This window comes from Sciurus vulgaris (genome assembly GCF_902686455.1).
Source record: "Sciurus vulgaris genome assembly, chromosome: 3".
NCBI classification, from domain to species: domain Eukaryota; kingdom Metazoa; phylum Chordata; class Mammalia; order Rodentia; family Sciuridae; genus Sciurus; species Sciurus vulgaris.
This window is the reverse complement of record NC_136463.1, coordinates 17691766-17717331: the sequence shown is the minus strand read 5'-3', so window position 1 is coordinate 17717331 and position 25566 is coordinate 17691766. Positions and strand designations below refer to the sequence as shown.

The 25566-nt window shown below is 56.1% G+C and overlaps 1 protein-coding gene across 12 annotated transcripts in view; it reads left to right on the top strand.

Annotated features, from left to right (window-relative positions):
• The window catches only part of MAPT (microtubule associated protein tau), a 98926-nt gene that overhangs the window by 44343 nt on the left and 29017 nt on the right, over positions 1–25566 (top strand). For 2 of the 12 annotated variants that reach the window (XM_079134958.1, XM_079134963.1), the window contains exons 2-6: positions 7259–7375; positions 13182–13268; positions 15985–16071; positions 19328–19393; positions 22454–23518. In XM_079134958.1, coding sequence (XP_078991084.1) covers positions 7276–7375; positions 13182–13268; positions 15985–16071; positions 19328–19393; positions 22454–23518 — 1405 coding nt within the window. In that variant the 5' untranslated portion in view covers positions 7259–7275. The remainder of the gene's footprint in view (positions 1–7258; positions 7376–13181; positions 13269–15984; positions 16072–19327; positions 19394–22453; positions 23519–25566) is intronic. The other 10 variants (XM_079134962.1, XM_079134960.1, XM_079134965.1 and 7 more) reach the window with 5 other exon arrangements.

The following is a 25566-nucleotide window of genomic DNA, read 5'->3' as shown; positions in this document are numbered from 1 at the left end:
GTGTTTTCGGGGCGCTCACACGCAGCGCAGCCGGGTCGTCTCCCTGCGGGCTCAGGTGCCGGGTTCGCTGAGTCACCGCGCCGGTGCCTCCTCGCGGCCCGGCCGGGCGGCGGGCGCCCCCTAGTGTGCGCCCGGCACGCGCCACCCGGGCGGCTCCCCGGGACCTGCCTCGGAGTCGTGGCCTTGGGACCAGGACGCTGGGCCCCGGGTCTGGAGCCTGGATGGCACCGCAGTGCGCCCAGCTGGGGCCCAGGTGAGCCAAGGGCGGAGACCAGCCCTTGCCTCGGGTTCTCCCTTAACCCCCGCACCCCGACTCCATCCGAGACTGGGTCGTGACCTCCAGCTCCCCTTTTAAGAAGGTGATGAGCCTTTGAAAAGATCCCCGTGGGAGTTCAGACCCTGCTCTGATTAGCTGTGTGACCGTAAACCCGTTACTGAACCTCTAACTTTCTCCTGTGAAAAGTGGAGCAATGATTTCTTCTGGGGAGATCCTCTCTGAAGCCCCTCGGAATGGCTCCTCCTCAGGGCTCCAGTACGCAGACGCTGTTAATCCAGCTGCCCGCGGGGAGTGCTCCCCAAGAACAGAATGCGCTCTGGAGAGTGCGCTCTCTAGAACTGAGGGACTGTTCACCTACCCATTTTGCTCTGATAAGAGTGAGGATCGGGAGGCAGGTAGGGGAAGGCCATTTGGTCTTCATCTCTGACAGACCTCAGCCCCCTGGAGGAGGGGGAGGTCTGTGCGGGAGCCAAGGGCCGGGGCTTTCACTCAGGAACCTCAGGAAGCTCTCCCTGGGGAGCACCTAATTGGCTTTTGTAGAGGGAACCTCTGGGGAGCAGAGAGGAGGCCCTAGGGGTTGGCACAGGGGAGGTCGGCGGTGGGGAGGGTGGCGCAGAGTCAGGGACTGTGGCCTGGGCAGGTCACTCGCCCTGGGGTCCTTTATCTGTTTGGGAATCCCACCCTGCCCGGCTACCCTGCACTGTCATGCAAAATGCCCAGGAAAACAGCAGACCTGTTCCAAATCACAATCAGGGTTCCCATTCCTACTCCAGAGTCACCTTTGTGGGGGGGACCAGGCTTCTGGGGGGTCCCTTATCCCCCCACCCTGACACTGGATGGCCGAGTTGGGTGACCGATTGGCTGCACAGAACACCTGGACTCTGCTGAGCAGTTTGCTGGTCTTTCAGCCTGGGGAGACCCTGTTCTTTGGGAGCAGAAGGGATCCAGGGTCTCAGCTCTTGCCTCTGAGGGTCTGGAGGCCTGGGGGCCCCTGCCTGTCTCCTTCCTCCCTAACTCCCACTTTTGGCCTCACACCTTTCCCCCCCAACCCCTTTCCACCCTTCCCTGGTAGGGGGGGCGGTCACAATAGAAGTTCTAGGTCATCTAGTTCTCAGTCAGCTGTGGGCGTCCATCCATGGATAACAGATAAACAGATGGGGGAGGCAGGTGCAGCGGTGCACACTGTAATCCCAGCCACTCCAGAGGTGCGGTCCCATGCTCCAGGCTAGCCTCAGCAACCTATCAGGGCCCTAGGTGACATGGCCAGACATTGTCCCAAAATAAAAAATAAAAAGGGCTGGGGATGTGGCTCCGTGGTAAAGCGCCCCTGGGTTCAATCCCTGTTACCAAATAAACACACACACACACGCTGGCAGTAAATCCATACAGTGGCTGAAATAGTGTCCCACACTTCCACCTGGGTGAGTCTTGAAAACCCACGCTCAGTGCAGGAAGCCAGTCACACAAGGCCATACTGTATTGTTCCATTTATATGAAATGCCCAGAAGAGCCCAGTTCGCTTTAAAATGATCATGAACGATTCATTTTGCCTCAACCACAGAAAGTTCAAAAGGAGAGAAAGACGCAGTCTCCGCTTGGTCCAGCACTCGGCTGCCGCCCCTCACCTCCCCATCCTGCTGTTCTCCTGACCCACCCCACTGTCTCCTTGCTCCTGTCTCTGGCAACCCTGCAGACAGGCTTCTCTGTGCCTCTGCCCCCTCCAGGTGGGGCCAGGCTGCGTGGGGCTGGGAGGGTGTCGCCCTGCAGTCTGGGGCCCAGCCGGCCCTCTCCGAGGCCTCAGGTTAGCTGCAGAATGTCGGGGACAGGATCTGGGATCCTGGGTCTCGTTTCCTCTTGTCAGGAGGCACTCCTTCTCCAAGGGTCCCTAAAACAGGACCCATTTTATTTCCTAAGTGTAACTCAACTTTTGTGCCTCCCCTAAAATCTCTTCCTTACCTCCCACCCACCTCCTCTCCGCCTGGCAACGGGAAGCAGAAAATCAGGGAGACCAGGAGGAGTAAGGAAGGCGGGTGAGGAAGCTGGCTTTGGTGTGCCTGTTCTCGGGACTGTGTTATACTGAGGTTACAGGGATGTGGGAGGAGGTGACCGCCTGGTCTGGCCTTGCCTAGGTTTTTCCAGAGCACCGTTCTGGCATGAGTCTCCGGCCCAGCAGGCCCGGCAGTGCCAGCTGTTGGTTGGTTCTGGCCTGTGCCCGTTCATTCCCCAGGACCTGTCCGCCTTCGGCTCTGAGGAGGGCAACAGGGATCGGGTGGGGTGGTAAGGCAGGAGGCAGGGCCCGTGTGCAGACCCTGGCCTGGATGCCAGGGTCACCTGCCTGCCCTCTGGATCTGGACCAGAGACCTGCTGTCCTGTCACTGGCCCCCAGGCTCCTAAGCAGGGGACATAGGCCCAGTGAACCCACTTAGTATAAAACACTGGTGTAGGAAGAGCGGGTGACTTTGGTGTAGGGGTCACGGGTGACATTCAGGGGATGAAAACCTAACGGCCAGAGAAGCCACTGTTCTCTAGTCACGGGCTGCAGAGTGTGAGCCCTAGCTCTGCTCCCCCCACACCCCAGACCTATGCCCCAGCGTCCCAGACGGGAAGTCAGGGAACTGCGTGTGTCCAGGATGGAAGGATGCGGTGAGGGGCAGCCCAGGGCCCCTGCCGTCAGGACACAGCCTTGACATTCAAGCCTGCCTCCCACGTGTGACTTTGGGCGGGCAACTCCCCAGATTCCTGGGAATCCTGGTGTCTACAATGACGATGGTGGTGCAGTTGCAAGGGCCCTGGTGTGCCTGTCAGCTGCCCAGGCAGTGCCAGAGGGGAGCAAGCACCCTCTTGGGCAGGTTCTGGGCCAGCACTTCCCATTACCAGGCCTGGGGCTCCCAGAGCATCAACCCAGGCAGGTCCCCCCAGACTCACATGCTTAGGTGCTATCAGTGTTTGTCATAAGACAGGGGAAGAAGAGTCACTTTCTTTTGCTCCCCAGAGACCTTCTCTCTCTGGGTTCTGTTTTCTGCCTACAGCAAGCAGACCCCCAGGAATGCTCCAGAACATGGACTTGTCTCCCCACCCCTACCCCCTGCAGTGCCGGGAATTGAACCCAGGGCCTTGTGCGTGCTAGGCAGGTGCTCTACCACTGGGCTACATCCCCGGGACCTTTTCTTTTCTTTTTTTTTTTTTTTTTTTTTTTTTTGTATCTGGCAACTTTATTTATCATTTGCCCAGGACCTTTTGAAGTTTTTCCTTTGAGACAGGAGCTCACTAAGTTGCCCAGGCTGGCTTCAAACTTGCAATCCTCCTGCCTCAGCCTCTGGAGGCCCGTCCTTCTTATCATGGCCCATAGGTTCCAAAACATTAGCACCTTGAAAAGGTGCAGGAACTTCAGGATGCAGGCCGCCGGGGTCTGGGTGTGGCGAGCCTTTCTGCTTAGAGAGTTCCTCCCATGCATTCCATTTTCCGCAAAGAAAAATATTGGCCCTTGAGATGCAGTTTATTTATTTTGCATGGTGAATAGTAGCCTGTGTTTTTAAGGATGATTTAATTTCTGCATTGGCCCCTGTAATTTATCCAGCTTCCCCTGCGTCTGACTCTCTGGTCCAGCAGTGTCTGTGGGGGCAGTGGCAGGACAGAGGTGTCATTAGAAAGCAGGGCCGTGGGACCCACTGCCCTGTTGGCCACCCCGTGGGGTTGAACGAGGAAGCGCAGCAGCTGTGCATACCCTGGCCAGCGTCCCCAGTCCCAGAACAACAGCACTGCCCACGCCTAGCTGTGACCCCGGTTCTCCTGAGTTGGAGCCTATGGGACCCCCTAGAGCAGCTGAAGAAACCCAGTACGGAAACTACAAATCCACTCTGAAAATATAGGGGGTAACCACAACATGGTGACTTTAGCTGAGACTTATTTATTTATGGTTTTCGTTTTGTTTTGTTTTTGTTTCTGTTCAAGAAATACTAGAAGCCTTAAGAAGTCTGCAAACTATGGCCCAGAGGGAGAATCTAGCCTTCAGCTAAGAATGCCTCTGTGTTTTCAAATGGTTGAAAAAATCAAATGTAAAAGAAGAATGATATTCCTGGGCATGGTGACCCACACCCGTAAGCCCAGTGACTCCGGAGGCTGAGGCAGGAGGATCACATGTTTGAGGCCAGGCTCAACAACTTAGTGAGACCCTGTCTCAAAATAAAATATAAAAAGGACTGTATTGCAGCTCAGTGGTAAAAGGCACCTGGGTTCAATCCTCAGTACCAAGAAGAAGAAAAATGCTATTTCATGACCCATGACAAGTGTATGCAACTCAAATTCCAATGTCCATAAATAAAAAATTTTCTCACAACATAGCCATGCCAATTCATTTATCATCATGATTGTTTTCCCAGTGCCCAGCAGAGATGGCACAGAGCCTGCAGAATTTACTCTCTGACCCTTGATATTGAAAGATTTTTCTGACCCTTGACTTGAAGCTAAAGTGGACTACCTCTCCATTAAAACCCATTAAAATAAAGACTCATGAAAAACTTAAAATTAGCCAGGCATGGTGGTGCACACTTGTAATCCCGGTGACTCAGGAGGCCAAGACAGGAGGATCGAAAGTTTGAGACCAGCCTCAGGAATTTAACAAGAAGCTGTCTCAAAATAAAAAGTCAGGCCAGGTGTGGTGGCACATTCCTGTAATCCCAGTGGCTTGGGAGGCTGAGACAGGAGGATTGTGAGTTCAAAGCCAGCCTCAGCAACGTAGTGAGACCCTATCTCAAATTAAAAAATAAAAAGGACTGGGGATGTGGCCCCGTGGTTAAGCACCCCTGGGTTCAATCTCTGGTACCAAAAAATAAAAAGAAATAAAAAGTCAAAAGGGCCGGGGATGTAGCTCAGTGGTAGAGCACCCCTTGGTTCAATCCCTAGTACCCGGAAAAAAACAAAATGATCACAGAAGTCAGAGGGATAGTTAAATGAATTTTCTGGAGGTTATTAAGTGAAATGAGTCACCAGTGCGGGGTGGGGGACTCTTCCATCTAAACACAGGACCTGCCCTCATCGTCCAGCCGCCTGGGCTCCTAGTGACTGTGCTGCCCTGACCCAGCCTCTAGTGTGCCGCTGTGTCCCGATCTCCCTGCCTGGACTCACCCCAGTTTTGAAGCCTGATCCAATATTTTCTAAAATGCACTTCCTGGGTGCGCCCCTTCCTGCCCACCTCCTGGCCCGCCCTCCTCTACAGCCTTTGGACTGTGCGCCTTGATCTTTGTGGTCACCTCCTGACTCATCCAGGCGACCCTGCCTGTAGTTGCCAGTTAACTTCAGGCACCTCTCTTGGTGCCCCCCCTACCGGTGAGCAGAGTCTAGGCCGACCCGCTGTTCCCACTCCAGGCTCTGCTAAGCAGAGTGGGGAGCAGCCACTGTGCCCCTGATCTACCCGCCTCTCACTGACTGGGTGGAAAAGCAGAGGGTCACAGCCTCTGATCTGGATGTCAGTTGGGTGACAAGAACCGCCTGTGGCAATACAACCTGTCTCAGAAGGGAAGACGGTTCCCTCTGCACAAACACTTCTTGGGTCCTGTGCCTACTTTGCCTGGTAGGGACCCTTTAGACCCAGCGGAGGGAACTGAGATCCACTTAGGACTGGCACTGGGCTGGGGAGGTAGCTCAGTTGGTAGAGTGCTCGCCTCATAAGCGCAAGGCCCTGGGTTCAATTCCCAGCACCACAAAAAAAAAGAAAAAAGAACTGACGCTTAGTCATCTGGCCCCTGTTGAGCTGGCCTGATGAGTGTGCATTTTATCCTTTTTCCTTCTGAGCAAAGGAACTAGCTGACCTGTGCCCCAGGGGCTGCGGCGGGCCGTGTGAGGTATCTAAATGAAGAGGGGTGCACCATGGGTGAGCCTGTCCTCTCAGGGAGTCCCTGGAGGGTGGGCTTCGAGACTTCGAGAAGAAACAGTGTGATGATCCATCGTACATGTGGATTTTCCACCCAGGGGTCACCATCTGATAGAAGAGAGGCCTGGGAAAATGACTCTCCTGGCCTCCCCAGTCACCTCCAGTGCCATCCCAGCCCTGGAGCCTCGGGGCCCTAGTTTTTGAGGGTTACTGAGGATTGAACTCAACCACTGAGCCTCATCCCCAGCCCCATTTTGTGTTTTATTTAGAGGCAGAGTCTCACTGAGTTGCTTACGCCTTGCTGTTGCCGAGGCTGGTTCTGAACTCGAGACCCTCCTGCCTCAGCCTCCGGAGCTGCTGGGATGACAGACATGCACCACGGCACCGGCTCTGGGACCCCCTTGCCTGGGCTGTGGAAACCCAGAGCCGCAGCTGTTCACAAAAGCAATGCAAAGTATGAACAGCAAGAAGGGTTCCGAGGGCAGGGAGGGGGTGCAGAGGTCAGATCACTTGCCTAGCTACCGTCCCCAGCACCATGGAGTAAGTAAAACAGCCAGGCGCAGCTGCAGTCCCACCCGCTTGGAAGGGAGGCAGGAGGATGGAGCGAGCCCAGGAGTGCAGGGCAGGCCTGGACAGCACAGCGAGACCCGGTCTCTACTTAAAACAGAACGAGCGTTGGTTTGGCTGCCGTTGATAGAACGATCACTCTGTTTCTCTGGGCCTCATTTGTCTGACCGAAAAAGCCCTGTGATGGCCTTCCCTCTCCTGTCTGATCCTACCCTCTCCATAAAATAAGTCTAACTAGAAGTCGAAAAAAAAAAAAAAAGCCCTAGCATTATCTTCTGCAGACGCGGAGAGAGTGCCGCGCAGGGTGGCTTTGAGCGGGAGCTGGCGTGATGCTGGCGACGTGCAAACGCACAGAAAGGTCCCAACGCTTTGACGAGAAGGCGGAGCTTGAGATGAGACCGGCAACTGCTCGCTGGAGAGGGGAGTGGATGGCCAAAACCTGCCTGCTGTGACCTGGGGGAGGGGGCACCCCACTCTCCTGGGAAGCGAGTCCCTCAGCTCAGCACCCCACCTGCCATCTCACCCCTTGCTTCTCCTCCTCCCAGGCGAGCCTTGCTCCAGGATGGCTGAGCCGCGCCAGGAGTTTGACACCATGGAAGATCACGCTGAGGGCTACGCCCTGCTCCAAGACCAAGAGGGGGACATGGACCAGGGCCTGAAAGGTTAGTGGACCGCTGTGCACAACAGGCGGGGCACCCTGGGGTCACAGCCAACCTCTTGTTTGGCAAGGGCTGACGGGGAGGCTTTGCATCCTGGTCATTAAAGGATTTTTCTCTGGGCGCGGTAGTGCATGTTTGTAACCCCAGCAGTTCGGGAGGCTGAGGCAGGAGGATCAAGAGTTCAAAGCCAGCCTCTGTACCGGCAAGACTCTAAGCAACTCAGTAAGAGCCCATCTCTAAAGAAAAATACAAAATAGGGCTGGGGATGTGGCTCAGTGGCCAAGTGCCCTGAGTTCAATCCCTGGTACCCCCCACCAAAAAACAAGATTTTTCAATACCTTATTGTGTAAGATTATCAGTGGAGCAAAGACTTAACTTGAAGGGGTCAAGATTACTCGAAATGTGAGGTTATTTTAAAATTTACCTTTCCACAGGAGAGTTTGCCACGTGAGTGGGTGGAGTGTGACAAGCTTGCAGGGCTCAGTGATACAGGGTCCCTGGGCGTCTTCAGCCATACCCGTCACCCTACAGACCTGTGTTCCTTAGCATGTGAAGTGCCAGTGCTGACCTTCACTTTTCGACCCTCCCTCCTGTCAGGCCTGTCTGCAGCAACTTCCAAAATGTCTGTCACAGTCTTCTGGCCACCCCGATCTGACCCATCCTCAACCCCCTCAGCCAGACAGGGTGGCACACGCCTGTAATCCCAGCGACTTGGGAGGCCCAGACAAAAATCATCATAAGTTCATAGCCAGCCTCAGCAACTCAGCGAGAAAAAGTTAAAAAGGACTGGAGCAGTGGCTCAGTGGTAAAGCGCCCCTGGGTTCAATTCTCAGTACCAAAAACAACAACACTAAATGCACGTGATTCATTGCACTGTGTGACCATGTGTGGGGAGCCGGGTCGCTCCTGGTGCTGCCCCTCACTCTCTGCTGGAGCACAGAGCTGGCCAGGGTGCTGAGGGGCACCATCTAAAGTACAGCGTGTGGGAGGAGGGCTCGCCCCCCCCCCAGATCCGTTTCTAAGGAGACACAATGGCAAAGTCTCCACTTCTCTTTTAATACTAAATATAAGACAATGCTTTGCAGCTGGGGTGTGGGTGCAGGTCATAGAGCTCCAAGGTTGGAAGTGACCTCTGGCAGCTGTACTATCCAAGGAGAGTCCCTGCAGGAGGGGATGTCACAGGGTCCCCAGGTGTGGGAAGTAGGGAGACCAGCTCTCCTGCAACCATCCCCCCTGCAGAGTTGGGGCCCTGCTGGGGGGGCCCCCGATTCAAAGGCTGGTTTCCATCTCTCTGTGTCGGCAGGGAGGCCTCGGACTAAGAGCACTTGGGAATTGCAAAGGTGGGTTCCAGGCAGGGAGGCTGACACGGGCACCCTCCCAGAGCGCAGAGGCAAGGGCGTGGGGGATGCTGGCTCCAGCCAAACCTCTCTACCCAGCGTCCTCACCAAATGGAGATAAGAAAAGTTTAATGACTAGTTTACATTGTCATGAGTGGAATCCAAGTTAGAATCGCAGCACACTGAATTCCTAGTGAGTTCTTCAAACACTGAATTGTGCTAATGAAAAATGGCACTGTCTGTAGAGGTAGGGCAGCCTGGTTTAAATAGTTGGTTAAAAGTATATTGTGGGGCTGGGGCTGTAGCTCAGTGGTGGAGCGCTTGCCTCGCACATGTGAAGCACTGAGTTCAATCCTCAGCACCACACACATAAAGATTCTTTTAAAAAAATATACTGCAATAACTGGGCACAGGGGCACATGCCTTTAATCCCAGCAACTCAGGAGGCTGAGGCAGGAGGTTACAAGTTCAAGGTCAGTCTCAGCAACTTAGCAAGCCTCCATCTCAAAATAAAATATATAAAGGGCTGGGATGTAGCTCAGTGGTAGAGCACCCCTGGGTTCAGTCCCCAGTGCCACATATTATATTGCAATAGATGTATCAACAGATGTTAATGATAGGGTAGCTGGGTGTGGGGAGACTCATAATTTTCTGTATGTCTAAAACTATACTAAAATTATAAGTCCCATGGAGGTAGGGGATGGTTTTTCCACTCATTTTTTGAAAGGGATGTTAAATTCAACCTGCAAACTGAGAATAATTCACCAACTTATTTTGTGTTTCAGGGTTGCCTTAAGTATGTTTGTTCAAATTATTATTCAATTCTTTAATAGAAAAAAAAAAGGTTTTTTTGTGTGTGCGTGTGCGCGCGCGCGCGTTCACACGGCAAAATCTAAGTTGCTGACCTTTCTGACATGCTCTGAAAGGAGAGCACTTGAAGATAATTTGCTTACCCCAAGCGCGTCCCCTCCAGGACAGCCAGCGACACCTGAGAGATTTCCCTAGTTCTCATCTAGTTTATTCTTGCTACTCGGGGTTTAAAAGCCAACTGTTTTTATGTGAGGAGTTTGAGTTGGCAGAAGGTGTCACTGTACTAACAACACGTTAGGTAAGTGACAAAAGTCTATTTTAAATAATGACAAGAAGCTGCATGTTAAATACCAGAACAAAGATGCTCTAAGTGGATGCTAAAAGCTGCAATGGGGTGGGGACAGCCACCCAGAGCCAGGACGTGGGTAGCTGATGAAAGAGTGGCCTTCTGAGTGGACGGACTTGCTGGGTCTACGGGTCAGACCTTCCTGACATTCGTGAGAGCTCTTCCCTCCCTCCTTCCCTCTCTCTAAGGAATTTGGCAAGGGCGATGCAGTTGGGAAGAGTGGGCTAGGGGACAGGTGCCTCACGCCACAGGTGGCCCTGTGCCCTGCTTGCTGACGGTCTGCGGGCTGCGGCCTCTTCATCTGGCCAAACCTCCCCCAGGCAGTCTGCAGTTTCTCACAAGCTGCAGGACCTTGGAGCCGGGCATGTGTGGAAACCTCGTTTCAAATTGGCCAATGGGTGTGGCCAGGGCGGGTGGCCAGGGGTAGCCTTGGGCCCAAGTGGGTGGTGTCTGATCACACGGGGCGCTTGAACTCCGCTTGCCTTTTGCATCTTCACCTTCTGCTTTGTGCGCAGAGCCAGCCCTGTCCTGAAACTAAGGTTGGCCCTGCCCCAGGTGAAGTGGCCTGGTCAGAGTCCACCAGAGCCTCTGGTCACCTGGAGATAGCATTCATCCCCACTGGATGCCCCTCCCCACTCTGGACCTCTCCCCGTTCCTACACTGCTGGTGGTGACACTTTCCCCAAGTGTCCCCTGTGACCCCAGCCAGTGCCTACATCATCTTCAGCTCCCCAGAGACCCTGCCCACACCTCTCCTGGTCCAGATGTCCTCACCAAAAGCTGAGTTTGGTGACAGTGCCCTGTGGCGTTTGTACTCTTCTCCCTTCATGCTGTCACTCACTGTCATCCTTAAGGCCAGGCCCAGAAAGCCATGGCCAGACAGGCCAGATCTGGCCCCTCGCCTGCCTAAATCCAGCCAGCAAGCTGAGGATGGTCCTTATTTTTCGCATGGTTGAGAAAACCTACATCCTGAGCATGTGGCTTCCACCCCAAGGCGTCCCACAGGTCGGGAAGGCAGCTGGGAAGGGAGGAAGGGACAAAGGGAGCCCTCCCCGCTGAGCCCCTCCCGACAGGGGCCCTACACGGACACTTTCCCTGACTTCTCACTGGCCGCGCCTGCCTAGCCAGGAGGCTGGAAGATGTGGGCTTCTAACTGGTGCAGCTCCATCCTGAATCACGTCAGGGCTCTCTTTCCGAGAAGGTGGTGGGTTGAGTGCGCCTCCAGGGAGCCCCGGCAGTCACGGAGGGGGTTTTGCATTTCCAGACGGAAAGTCCCCTGTGCTTGTGGGCTATGGCTACTTAGTAATGCTAGACCTTTCCTCAGATGGCCAGAGTCCATTTTTCCATCTGGTGCAGTGACCACCTGCCTGCTGGGACCCTGGGGACTCCCAGTCAACACCTGCATCACCGTCATCAGCAGCAGAAAAGGACACTCACCCGGGTTCCTGTGAGTGCGCGGTGCTGCGCTGGCCCTTGGACCAAGGTGGCATCATGCTGACTGACCACAGGCCACCACTCACCCAGGGCTACTCAGGAGCAGGCCCCACGCAGTGCTTCACACCAAGCCCCCTGAGAAGGTGGATCCATGCAGAGGGACTGAGGCAGAGGGAGGGCAAGTCCTCGGCCAGAGCCACACAAATGTCAGGCAGTGGAGCTGAATTTGGGCCCCGTCACAACAGCGCTATCAGGCAGCAAAGGACACAGTGCATGGGGCATGGAGGGGTCCTACCACCCAGGGGCGAGTGAGGTCACCAAGCCAAGAAGAGAGCCGCGCTGATCTGATGGCAGAGATGCCACCGGGCACCCTGGAGAGGCCTCTCTGGGCGCACAGGGCCAGGCTCAGGGGAAGATGAGGGAGAGTTGGTGAGAGGTCAGGGCAAAGGGCTCAGCAGCCCTGACGAGAGCTTTTCCATCTCATCATCCGTCACCCACCTCACCGTCAACTAGCCATCCAGACATCCGGTCACTCAGTAATCTACCCGTCCACCCGTCCCTCTGTCCCCCTATTCAGTCATCCATCCATCGGGTCATCTAAGTCCCAGGTGGGACTGAGCTGCACGAGCCTCCTTCACATCAGTGAGAACTAGACCCCAAATTCACACCCCGTGGTTAGCAAAGTGCCTCCCTCACGGGGTCCTCCCAACAGCTCCAGGAGGAGGAGGCAGGTGGAGTCGCTGTCATGTCACTCATTATATAAATGAGGACACTGAGGTCCTGAGAGATACATCCAAGGCCACCTGCCTAGAGAGAGGTGGAACAGGGATAAACCCAGACATCTTGGCCATTTTTTTCTAGTCTTTCTGGACTGTAACTCCTCTTCCTGTTAGGACCCCTTCAGGAGGACAGTCTCAGCCTGCTCTGGGACACGTCAGCTCCTGAGTTTTCTGCCCTGTGGGGCTGTCCTTTCTCCCTCATTAGGCCACGTGCCCCTGGCGGCGGGCGGTGTCCTTTGAGCCTCCGACTCCTTGCAGGCACCCAGCCCAGGGCACTGCACACGCCAGGCTCAGCAGGTCCTGCCTGTCTGTGTTTTAAGACCTTGGCTCATTCAGCCCTAGAAACTGAGTGGAGCATTGATAAACCCAGAGTGACCAGAGCAGATTGACTTCCAGTGCCAAGAGGCCACACAAGAGGGGACAATCTCCACCCTGGGGTAGGAGGAGATGGGCTTCTCCGTTTCTGTTAAAGCCCATAAGAGCCACCTTACAAGGGCATTCATGGTGGAGGGTGAGGCCCTGGACAGCTGGTCTTTTGGGGCTCCCCAGCCAGGATTCCGAAAGGGCGGTATCCTTGAGCCCCATGGCTGACATTTCAGATGGGACTCCCCGTGTGTTTGCCGGTCCTTGGGGAGCTTGCCCTGAAAGGAGCTGGGTGAGATCGGACCCGCCCGAGTGTCCGTGGGGAGCGGCCCTGCGTCTGCCCTGGGCCCTGCGTCTGCCCTGTTCTTTTCCTAGGATCTCTGAGCATCGTCCCTGGTGTCAGCTTGTCCTTCCTTAATAGCCCTGGCAGATCAGCAGGTTCACCCCGGCCTCCTGGTATTTGCTGCCATTTGTCAACAGAGAGCCTTTGCCTAGTGCCGGGCACTGGCGGGTCAAAGGCAGCCTCTCCGTGGCCAGCAGCCAGCCAGCAGGCCCCACTCGTCACCTGGTCACCCTGGGTAGGGTACGGTTGTGCGGGCGGGGGTGTGGCCCCTTTGTGGTTTGCTCATATGGACGTGGGATCCACGCTGAGGGGTTCGCAGCTCCAGAGACTCTGCTCCTGAGTTCAGAGAGGTCTGGGGAGAGGTCGCCATCCTGAGGGGCTCACTGTGTATGTTCCAGAGTCTCCCCTGCAGACCCCCGCGGAGGACGGATCCGAGGAGCCCGGCTCCGAGACCTCTGATGCGAAGAGCACCCCGACGGCCGAAGGTGGGGCGCCCCCTCCTGCTGCTTCCTGCAGACGCTCCCTCCCTGCCTCCAGAATGCGCTTGGCAGGCTCTGGGCCACCATCTGTCCCCCGGGTGCTATGCGCCAGCTGCCTTCGCTGCCTCCTCTCCCGCTGGCTGAGAGCTGTGCTTGCTGGATGCTTCGCAGGACAGTGTTGTGGGCGCCAGGCCCATGCACTGTTCCACAGAGCCCCCGTCCCCAAACCACTGTCCTCCCACAGCCCCTTCTGAAGTCCCCCTTGCTCTTCTTCCAGGGGCCACCAGGGCCCCCCGCAGCCATTTGTCTGAGGAAGGGGCAGGTCAGTGCACGTCTCCTTGCCTGCATCTTGGGCCTAGACTTGGTTTGGTGTCCTCCGTTTCTTGGGCTCTGGACGTGGCTCAGGCCTCTGCGCTGGTCAGGCTCTTCCGACCTGTCCTTTCCAGGCATTGGTGACCAGGTGGTAATAAAGTCCCATGTCTATTTCCTGAAGGTCTCCTTAGTCCCGGTTTTGATCACCTTCTTTCGGAGTCTGTGTCAATCACGACCACGTCTGGAGCCAGGTCCCGCACCGCACCCCTGTAATCCCAGAAACCCAGGAGGCTGAGGCAGGGGTTTGGTGACAGCCTGGGGAGCTCAGCAAGACCCTGTCTCAAATAGAAAAGGAAAAGGGCTGGGGGTGTAGCTCAGTGATGGCGTACCCTGGCTTCAATCCCCAGTGCTGCCAAAATAAGAAAGAAAAAAAAGAGAGAAGAGAAAGACTGCATTTGATTACAGGAAACAAAAAAACCCAAGGAACTGTGGTACATAAATGAAGAGATTTATTTGTTTCACATAAAGCATCTGGACTCGGGCAGTAGCTTCTCAGGGTCATGGTTGCTCCTCTATCCTTCTATTCTGTTATACTTAATTGCTGGACGTTTGCTTCATGGTTGCAAGATGACTGCTGATGTTCCAGGCATCATATCTGCCTTCTAAGCAGGAATACATGGCAAAGTCGTGACCAAAAGGACCCTGAAACTAAGTATGTTCCCTTTTTCTTAAGAAAGCAAGAGTTTTCCTCCAAGCGCTACTGGTAGACTTTCATTTATATCTCATCAGCCAACACTGGGTCTTATAGACATCCCTGGCTGCAAGGGAGTGGGGACATTGAGCATTTTGCTTTCATTCCCTTTAGTAGAAGAAATCAGAGAAGGGAATTAAGAATGATTTTGGAGTGACCATATATGGTACCTGTCCCTCCGTTCCTCCATCCCCTGCAGGAGATTCAGACTTCCATTCTCAGCCCTCTTTGGGCTGTGCATTACTTTGGGTGCTGTCGCAGGGTGAGAACCTGGCCCAGCCTCTTTCCAGGCATCTGCTTGAATTAATCCAGAAAGTGACTGTCAACGGCGCAGTGGTACACACCTATAATTCCGGCCACCAGGAGGCTGAGGCAGGAGGATCACAAGCTCAAGGCCAGACTCAGCAACATAGTGAGGCCCTAAGCAATTTAGTGAGACCCTGTCTCAAAATGTGAGAAGGCCTGGGGATGTGGCTCAGTAGTTAAGCACCCCTGAGATCAATCCCTGGTGCCAAAAAAACAAAGTGACTGTCAAGTGCCTGCCAACTGCGTGGTCTAATGGGGAGTCCCAGTAGCCCTTACCCCTGAGGTCCTCAGCCTGGAAAAATTCTCTTTGCTCTCCTGAGAGCCCATGATGCAAGACATTTCCTGCTCATCTTGTTAGGACAGTTTTGCAAGGTGCCTGCACCCTGAGAAAGTCCTGAAACACTATCCAGATCTCACACCAGCTTCCCAAACCTTGGCCTTCGGTGCTCTGTCAACATGATTCTGGAAGAACCTCCCACCCACGCCCTGCTGTGCTCTGGACTGTCCATGCTGGGCCCCCAGTGCTTCGGCTCTCACCCGCAGAGACTGGACTTTGCTCAGCTGCTCGGCCAGTATCCAGACAAATGCTGAAAAGGTCCTTCATTGAACTGGGCTGACTTCAGCTCCTGGGAAGACTTCCAGGGTGACACCTCCTTGGGTGTGCCCAGAACACCTGAGGTGACGGGGCTGGGATGAGCCCGGAGGAACACTGGCCTGAAGAGCTCACTTCAATGGCCTGCTGGCCACAGCCCCTGGCGGAAGCCCACTGCCTTCCTCTGCTGTGAAACTCAACCAACCGCTGGTCACGTCCCCAGCTCCAGGCAAGACCAGGCCTGGTCATTGCCATACAGGGGACTCTGTGCTGTCTGATCAGCATCATGAACTGAGATCTGGATGAAATCTCAGAGGTCACCTAGAGATGGTGTGGATGGGGAAACTGAGACCCAAAGAGGACAAAGAACTTGCTCTAAACCTCCCAGCAAAACCGTAGGCCCCAGCCCTGTCCCCAGGGTTTCCTGCACTGCCCTTGTCCCAATCATGTCCCCCCACACTGCCTTGAGGGTCACACCGCTGGGAAACGGCGTCTGGCTCTCAATTGTTCTTTAAAAATGCTGGGCAGCACTTACACGGGGTGGGGGCTGCCGGGCTTGCCTGGCAGGGCCTGGCGTCTCCCTGCGGTGACGTGCTTGCTGGGGAGAGGGGCCAGGAGCGGCTCTGGGCCCTGCTTTGCGCTGGCGCTTTCTTGCATGTGGCGGGGTCCCTCCTGACTGCACCCTGCTCTGCTCCTGCATAAGCAGTGAAGGAGGGGCAGGGTGTGGCCCGCCCGCTGAGGCGACTCTCGTGGGTTTCCAGACGTGACTGCACCCTTAGTGGATGAGAGAGCCCCCGGCGAGCAGGCGGCCGCCCAGCCCCACGCGGACATCCCAGAAGGAACCACAGGTGAGGGCGACCCCAGGAGCCGGTGCCCGGCTGACCTGCTGCTGGGATGGTGCACACTGGGTCGTCCTGGTGTCCGGGCGAGGCAGGACGTGGGCGACTCGGGCTAAGGGAATCTGGCTGTTGGCAGCTGGCGCCTCCGTGCTTGCAGCCTCGGGAGTCCTCCCGGAGCCGCCCCTGCCTCAGCCAGCGCGTCAGCTGCAGAGGGCGCGGGGCTTTCCGAGGCAGGCGCTGACAGACCCGTGCCTCCACAGCCAGGGCCGCGTGCTCCACCTCTGCCCAGCAGCAGGTCACCCTCCACGGCTGGTTGGCCCCCAGGAGCGCCCGAGCTCGCAGCAGGGCCAGACGCCTCCCGGCTCTGAGGGCTAACAGGGCAGCCCTGGGGAGGAGCCCCGCAGTGCGACCTGGCATCCTTTTCAGCGTCTTGCCTTCAACGCAGTGTTTGCAGAGCAGGCGTGGAGGGGTCCCTGTCAACCAGGCTGCCGGGGAACTGGCAGACAGGGTGCCCACAGAAAGAGCGCCGGGCTGAGGACTGCCCGGCTCCTGGAGAGCTGCCTCCTGGGGTCCCCAGGGAGGGGACAACTCAGCTCTCCTTGCAGCCTCTTCCCTGGCCTTCAATGGAGAGTTTCCAGTTACCCAGAAAGAAAAGCAGAAGAGCCCGGCTTGGGCCTGTGGCAGACGGTGGTGGGAGCAGGCGGGGTGTTCTCTCCATCAGGCAGGGGCGCCCCCGCTGGCCCTGGGGGAGCCTCAGCGCTCTCTCCCGGCTGGGATGGAGAATCCAGTGCAGGCCCGCGCCCCCTCACCGTGTGTTTCTGCTTGGCGAGGGGATGGGCAGCCTGGCCTTCTGAATGGCTGGGAGGGCTGCTCAGGCCTGCAGGGCTTCAGTCTTGAGCATGAAGGACCTTGGAATGGGCGTGCTCCTGGGTGACTTGATTTTGTCCCCTGCTGTCCCTTCATAGTGTTTTCAGGTAGGGAGTTTGCCCCTGGCCCAGGACGAGAACGTCAGCCAGTTCTTGACTTTCCTGTGGATCTGGAGTCACCAGAAGTACCTGGGTCTCCACGGTCTGCACAGCCGTCTGACAGTCAAGCTCCCAACTCTGGCCGGAGCCCGGGCCCTCCCCTGGGGCCGCGCGGGCGCTGTGTGGGATGGGCAGCGGGCTGGCCTGGTGTGAGCTGCTTTCCTCTCCTGCAGGTTTCTCTCTTGGAAACCTTATTTGAATTCTTCCAGGTTCTTCTCTCCTCATTTCCTGTCTCCTGCCAATGTTCCCTGAAGACCCTTCCTCTGCCGACGTGTCCTCTCTTCTCTCTCCTGGATCTAGCTCCAGCCTCACCTCTGCTGAGGGCGGCTGGCTTCCACTGGTGGCCTGTCACATGCGCCCTCTGACCTGGCCAACATCAGATCTGTGGGACACTGGCAGCAAATTTGGGGTGCCCTGCTGGCGGGCCTGCAGTGATGCGCTTTTGTTTGGCCCCCCCAAGCAGCCCCTCTCCCCCACCATGGTGTTCCCGAGTGGGACCCTGACAGCGTCCACTAGGACCATGTCAAGTGTCCAAGTGAGGCCTTGGAAACCCCGAGGCCACCCCAGCCCTTCCCACCCTCCGCGTGGTGGGAGGTTTTAGAGTGAGGTGAGCCTTTTTCCGCTGCCGACAGTATGTACCTTCGGTCAGTGCCTGGATTTGGCACATCCCGTTTGCGGTGTCTTGTGGACGTCGAGATGGGTGTCCCATCGGGGTGTCCCTGACCCACTGCAGGAGTCCTGTCTTGCTGGAGAGCAGGGAGCCCTCCTGCTTCCTGTAAAATACTCCCAAGGGATCTGGGAGGCCACTAGTGATGTGCTGCCACCACTGCCAGGCACCGTCCCCCTCTGGGGTTTTTCTGAGTGTCCCCTCACTGGGAACATCAGCAGCCTTCAATTTCTGCCTCACACCTGGCCAGGATGTCCTGATGCTGCGTCGGCACAGGAAGGCCCACCGACTGTCATGTGGCAGGGCAGCATCCTGGAATCCTCCGTGACTCCATGGCCATTTAGCTGGCTGCGTGCTCTCTGAGAGCCTTTCTTCCATTTTCATATTCTTTCCAAAACTCAGACCAAACCCACACGCAGAGCTTTACCTCCGGGACACGTGGCCTAGCATTGGCCCAGTGCCATGTCACATGACAAGTTGCAGTCACCATTGGGACCAGCACAGTGCTGTCTGTAGGGGACCCAGCGGGCATCCATGCTGATGATGGGACTTCCAGGCCAACTGCCGCCTCCCCGTGGCTGCTCAGGGACAGCCACCCAGCTGGGTAACTGGGAGGCCACCGTGTGGCTGTCCAGCAACCCAGGGCACCTCTTTTCCCTTGCTGCCCTCTCCCTGGCAGACCATGCTGGCAGCTCCGAAGGTCGGGAGCCAAGGCCGATGGCCCAGCCAGGCTGCAGGCATTTCTCAGAGGCAGCAACCTCTTGCCCCGCCTCAGAAAAGCGGGGAAATGCTGGGGTCGAAGGTCAGTGTGCGGCCAGCTGCTTTTAAACTCCGCCCGGGGCAACTCTATCCTGATGGGCCAGCATCCTGATCTCCCCAGTTCTCTAGACAGGAGCACTCCTTGGTTTAGGTCCTGTGGATGTGGTCAGGAAATTTTCTCAGCCTTCTTTGTTTGGGGTGGCCGGTGGCTCCCTACACAGGAGCCCAAGACCCCCCGGAGCTGCTCTCTGGCACTGCTGGCCCCCTGCAGCCAAACAGCACCTGCTCCTGAAGGGTTTGGAGGAAAGAAGCTTAACGAGTTTGGGGCACCCACCCTAGCCAGCACTGCGCCCCACGCCTTCACACAAACTCATATCCCTCCCCGTCCTCCTGGAGATAAGGTGGGATCATCTTCTTGGGGCTCCGGATGAGAAAACGGAGGCCCAGAGAGGTCAAGTAAGTGCTGGCGCCTGGTGCCCACAGCCGCCCCAAGTCTCCTGCCTGCAGCCCCGACGAGCGCGGGGGCTCACAGCGAGTGCTTCTCTGACCCCTGGGTCCTGGCATCTTTGCGAGTCACAATTTGCACCCCCATGGGGCACCTCTTCCTCCTAGGTGGCAACTTCTGGGGGTTTTGTTTAGGAAACTGTTGTCATCGCCGTCTGACCTTTGCAGAGGAGCCAGGGCCGCAGCCCCTTGGCGCTCTGAGGATGTGTCTTTCCTGCACCTTTCAGGAAAGATACAAGGTACAGAGTTGGTTCCAGCAAATAGTAACTGTCTCTGTTTTTTCCTTTCCCTCTGCTGACATCTAAACCAGCTGAAGAAGCGGGCATTGGGGACACCCCAAACATGGAAGACCAAGCCGCCGGACACGTGACTCAAGGTCAGTGGGCCCGAATTACCTCCACCACTTGGGGGTCAAAGGATGGAGATGGGAGCGTTCAGAGGGCCACCCCCAGAATAGCTCAGACCTGGGCCCGAATTCATGAACCCAGATTTGGGAAGGTTGGTTCTTATCAATGGTGGGTCACTCCGATATGGAAAGAGCCCTTGCAGAGGTTTTTTCTAACACCATTTCTGTATAATTCCTGAAGTGTTCAGTGTCCCAAAGGGAGCTGACCTTGCCCAGCCTGGGAGTTGAAAATAAATGATGTCTGACAGAAATGGAAATATATACCTGGGCGATTCTCCTGCAGGTGGCTCTCTGCCTATCCAGGGGCCAAGTCTGCACCATCACTTCCAAGATTTGCATTTGAACTTTCTTCTGTGTAGCTGTAAACCTTATGATTTTCTTCTCAGGAACTAAACATCTGGGTTCAAGAAAAGCAGCTTTCTATAATCGTTTATCATTCTTGAAGAACTTCATTAAAAAATTCTAGAGACCCAGAGTTATTTTAGCACCAAGTCACATCCCCAGCCCTTTTTATTTTTTATTTTGAGACCGAGTCTCCCTAAGTTGCTGAGGCTGTCCGTGAACATTGTGATCCTCCTGCCTCAGCCTCCTAAGTCGCTGGTATTACAGGTGTGTACCATCGTGCCCAGCTAGAGATCCTTGATCTCAAGGAATGGAGACTTCCGGTATAAACACAATATGGGCTGGATTTGTTAAGTATCATTTTCTGGTTAAATGAACTGTATAGTGTGAAAGCTTCTTGAGTCCAAAAAAGCAAAGATATTGTTCTTTTTGTCCAAAAGTGGTTGGGGATTTGAGGCCAGGGTGCTGTCTGGCTTCGGAGGCTCTGCCACCCTGAGGGGTGGTGAGGCTAAAGGTCCGCATCCCACAAGGCGTGCAACGGGTGCCTTCGCTCCTAGGTGAACAGAGAGCTTTGAAAACTACTAGAAGCGAGAACAACACACAGCAGGGCCTCGGTCTACATATGACTTAACTAAAGCCCTGGCTCCTGTCTGTGTGCTGGGGCTGGGACCCATTGTCACACAGGTGCTGGGCCACTGAGCCCAGCTCCAGCCCCCCTGTTCCTTGTGGCTGTGGGCTTCAGCTTAGGTAAAACTAGAGCTTTCATGAAGTATAATCTCCAGAAGTCATCATCTATTTCCATTAAAAAAAAAAAAAGAGTGAATTTGAGTTTGTTCTGCAGATTTTTGGCACAGCCCGGAGGCATACAGTGCCTAAGACAGCTAAGGTTGTCTTGGGATAGAGCTGTGATGTCAGATAGCAGAAGGCCTTGACCAGTCCAGGGACACGCAGGGGTCCACCCACCTCCTTCAAGGGACCGTGGAGACCAGGCCTTCTGGAAAGTGGGTGGGGTGACCTATCTGGAGGGCTGTCTGCCCTGGACTCCCTGGGCCCTGGTGCTTGCTGTGTTGAATATTTACTGACACTTCATGGTGTCCTGGGAACTGAACAGAATATTCTGCCAAGTGGCTCCTTCCTCCAGGGGTGGAGCTGCCGTGCTAGCTCCTCCCTGGTGGGCTCGGGCTGCACACTCCTGTGTGGGCGACTTTTTATGCATACTCTTCATGCTTGGGGGCTTTGCCTCTTTCTGAAGAGGGTATTTTAAAGTCCTGGAGTCCAGAACATCCTAGTCAAGAGCAATTTCAAGGAAGCTTGGGAGGAAAGTGCTTTCCGGAAGGCAGTGGGGACCCAGCCTATTGAGTTGCATGGTGACCAACAGTTGCCCTCACCTTGGGCCACTGAGCTGGCCAGATGATAAGAAGCCCTGGGCCTTTCTCTTTGGGCCTGCTCCTCCAGGAGGTTGACCGAGGGCCCCAACAAGGTCCCCAAAACTCTGCAAGAAACAGGGATGTGTAGGTTTTCCTGACCCCACCTGAACAGGCAGGAGGCATTGACTGACCTCAGTTCTGGGAACAGAAAATGAATGAGATTGAGAGTCTTCCCAGTATGACAGGGGGGAGGGGGGAGCCCAGCTGTGCAGCCACACCAGCAGGTGGGGACAGAGGTCCAGTTCACACGTCACCCACGTGCCCACAGCCACACACGTGTGTGGACATATGTGCATGCTCCCCTTCCTCCCTTCCCCTTGTCCAAATCTCTTTCTTCTCCAAGCCCCTGAATCCTCTGGGGTCACAGGTCTGGGTCGAGGAGAGCTGGGGAGTTATATGGGCTCTTCAGTTGGAACCAGATGGGATGTTCAGAGTTGGGAGTTAAAAAAGTAAAGCGTACCTGTTAGGACCAAAGAGCATGACCCTCCTGTTCAGAACACATGGCCACGTGCTGCAAAGAGGGACTCACATGAATGTCACATGAATTCCCTGGGGAAAAAATGAGTGTGGCCTCCATCAGCTGAGTTGGGTACAGCATGGTGTGACCAGTTAGAGCAGGCGTCCCCTGAGCTCTTGGCTGCCACCGTGGTCCTGCCTCACCTTAGGCAAAAGGTCTGCTGTGACAGTGAGCTGGAGAGGCCTAGCCCGGCTTGTGTTTGCAGGAATCTTGGGGCAGCTCTGTTAATAAACTCTCCGTCCTCCATGATTGCAAGCCGTAGATTTCCACATCTGTCAGAGCACAGGATTGAGGCTGGGTAGGTTTGTGGCCCCCGCTGGCTTCATTTGCCAGAAAGGGGAACAGTAAGAAAGAGAAAGAGGAAAGGAGACCCTCTCTGCAGGCCCAGAGGGGCCCACAAGCTCTGGGCCAGCTGGAGTCCATCTGTGAATGGAGAGGTAGCACCCACACCAGAAGGGGCCTTAGAAGTGATGAGGGCCAAGCCCGCTTTTATAGAAAAGAAAACTGAGGCCCAGAGAGGGGAGGTGCTCCCCCTGGGTCACCCAGCAGGTTGGTGGCAGTGAGACCAGAGAGCTTTTGTTGCCAGCAGACAGCAGCGAGCTGGGCCCAGGGCTGTGCCCCTGCCGGTCAGGGGGCCTATCTTGCCTTCTAAGTGTCCTTTTCTTATGGCGAGAATGACGTTCCCTCTCTAAAGGATTCCTGCACCCTTGCTAACCTTTTGCCACTGCTGCCTCTTCAACCCAGAGAAGGTGAGCGCTCCGGGCCTGCAGAGGGCAGCAACCGAGAGGCCCCTGGCCCAGGAGCTTAGCCCAGAAGTCTCCGGAGTCTCAGTGGCATCTCTGGATGAAAAACAGCCCGAAGCTCCCGTCCAGGCAATTGTGCACCCTCCTCAGCAGCATCCCACCTGCCCAGCGCCGCCTGCACCTGGGGGCCCTGGAGAAGCCCCCCAGGAGTGGGCTCAAGAGCACGGGGGCCCCGCCCAGGAGGGCCTAGCAGTGGCAAACTCTTCCCCCCCTGGATATCTCCACCCGGAGCCTGAGAGGGCCCAGGGTGTCCTGGGAAGCTTGCGCAGGGACCCGGGGTACCTCGAAGGTGAGGCCTCAGGCACAGGGGCCCCAGGGCAGACCCGCCAGCACGTCCCCCTCAAGCCCGTGGCCCACATCCCACCCGAAGGCCCCAGAGAGGCCACGCACCAGCCCTCAGGAACAGGACCTGGCAACCTAAAGAGCAGCCAAGACGGTGGACTGCTGGAGCGCCAGCTTTTGGGAGACCAGGACCAGGAGGGGCCACCTCTGCAGGGAGGCCATGGCAAAGAGAGGCCGGGGGGGCCGGAGGAGGTGGACGAAGACCGTGACATCGACGAGTCGTCACCCCGAGACTCCCCTCCTTCCCAGACCTCTCCAGGAGGGCTGTCCCCTCCAATGGCCTCCAGAGGAGCCGCTGGTATCTGCGGCTCCCCCGCCGAGGGTGCCATCCCGCTCCCTGTCGATTTCCTCTCCCAAGCGTCTGCAGAGACCCTGGCCGTGCAGCCCACCGGGCCCAGCACAGGGCCCCTGGTGGAAGGGCCCGAGGCTGCCCCCGAGTTCACGTTCCACGTGGAAATCAAAGCCAACGTGCAGAGGGAGCAGGCCGGGTCAGAGCGGGACCTGGAAAGGTCCGCACTTCTGGGGGCCCCTGGAGAGGAGCTAGAGGCCCAGGGCCACTCTGTGGAAGAGGCCACAGGAGAGGCTGGCCTCCTGGAGCCATCCAAGAAGCGGCCTGCTGCCGGTTTGCCAGGGCGGCCCGTCAGCCGGGTCCCCCAACTCAAAGGTCTGTGCGCTGAGCTTCCTCGCTCCTCCCCTGGCGCCCTCCTGTGCCACCCAGGCTGCGGGCACTGCCACTGAGGTCCTGCTCTCCTTGACGCCTGCCGCCCCAGAGTTCCAAGACAGCCACTAAACCGACACCTGGGCCGCCGCTGCTCCCTCCCTCGGCCGCCTGTCCTTGGGCTTTGGTCGCACGAGCGCCTCACGCTTGCCCGCCATTTTGCATGTCACCAACACCCCTGCCCAGTGCTTTCTGCCCTGTTGGATTCTCAGGCCACTTAATGTACCCACCATGGTCCCTCAGCCCACAGGAGATTGGTGGGCATGCTCCACAGAGAGGACAACAGCTGCCCCCGTTCTTGAGGGCTTCTGCTGCGCTTTACACTCATGGTCTAAAAACTTCCCAACACTCCCAAACAGGCAAAATTACCCCATTTTGCAGATGAGAAAACTGAGGCTCGGAGAGGTAAAGTGGCCGAAGGTCACCTATAGGAAGGGGGTGGATCTGGGTGCAGAAGCCAGGTGGGTCTGCGCCGGAAGGCACACTTCCCACTCTCCACGGCCATTCCAGAAGCTGCTGGAGCATCCTCCTAATGCAGGGAGGCACAGGCTGCGTGCCTGTCCCCTACTGCCTTCGTCAGACAGGTCACGTGTGGCAGGTGACACCCACGTAGCATGTGCAGGTGGCCAAGAGCCCAAGCGAGCCTTTGGCCGGGCAGCCATGCCCTCACCCCACCCTGCCTTGTGGCAGGAGACATGTGGCAAGATCTTTCCTCCACCCTCGGCAGAGACCAGAGACCCAGGAGTGGGTGTATCCATAGGGTTAGGGTTTTAGAATAGTTAGCATTTTAGACTTTTTTGCAGGGCCCAGGAATTGGTACTACTTAAGTTCACAGTTGTAAACATCTGTTAGATTTTTATTAGATTCTACTTACAGAGCATTCTTTGAAATGTTATAGGTAAAGGAAGCTGTGTTTAAAATTTAAGATGGCGTGGGGGTGGGGGAATCCTATGTCCTTGTTTAAATTCCAAAACAGAAGGGAACCAAATGACTGTGGCTTGATGGTTTCCCACAAGGTTTCCTAAAGTGATGTTTTAGTGAATCCTGGTCCACCCCATGTCAGTAGGTGCGTCCAGAGGGGAAAATGAGTTCCGTGGCCCAATGAGTTTGGAAAACAAGTTAAACCGGCCTCGCCGCTGGAGGATCTGTCAGAGCCTTTAATGTACGAATGCACGTTGTGACCCTCCAAGGACACATACTGCGGACTCCCCAGATTTATTTGATCCCTCCTGGTAACATCTCGGGGAAGAGGGCTCTTTGAGTCCTACCCAGACTGGGGAGATGTCAGTCTTGAAGATTCTCTTGTGATCAGATGATGCTGGTTGATTTGGGCAAAGGAAGGAGCGTGTGGGTCAGATCCTCTTGGGCCCCTATTAAAGGGCGGACTCCTGGGTGCCACATTAGGCTTACAGACTCAGCCTCGGCTGCGCCCAGGAGCCATGTCTCCAGGTGGTTCTGCCACACCTGGGCTAGAGGAGCAGCACCGGGCATTTCAGAAATCCAAGACTGCCTCAGCCAGCGAGAAACCCCGGGAGGCTCATTGTCCTTGGGGCAAGAGGTAACATGATGTTGCAGCCAAAGAAGAGATCACGTTACCAGTGTTCAGTCCTGAGCGCGATGGTGACCGTGAGCTAGAGGAGAGACAGGTTCAGTGGGCGGGGCCCCCCGGGGGCAACTTCCTAAGCAATGGCTGCCAATGTCCAAGTCCCACACCCAGATGTTTCCTGTGGGATGTTTGATGGTAACAGTTTACAGCTAATTAAGGATTAGCCTTCTCGGTGGGAAGACACCCCCCCCACCAGGGCTGGGTCAGGGACAGAATGGGCTTATTTTAAACCTCCTGGAGAAAGTGGCTGGGGTCCCCATTAGTAAGGGGCAGGCTCTGGGGGTGCAACCAGAAAAATGGAGTGAAGTCACCCCCACCATGCTCACCTCTGCTGGTGGCAGGTGACCCAGAAGCTGGGAAGCGGGTGGTCAGCATAAGAAGGCAAATG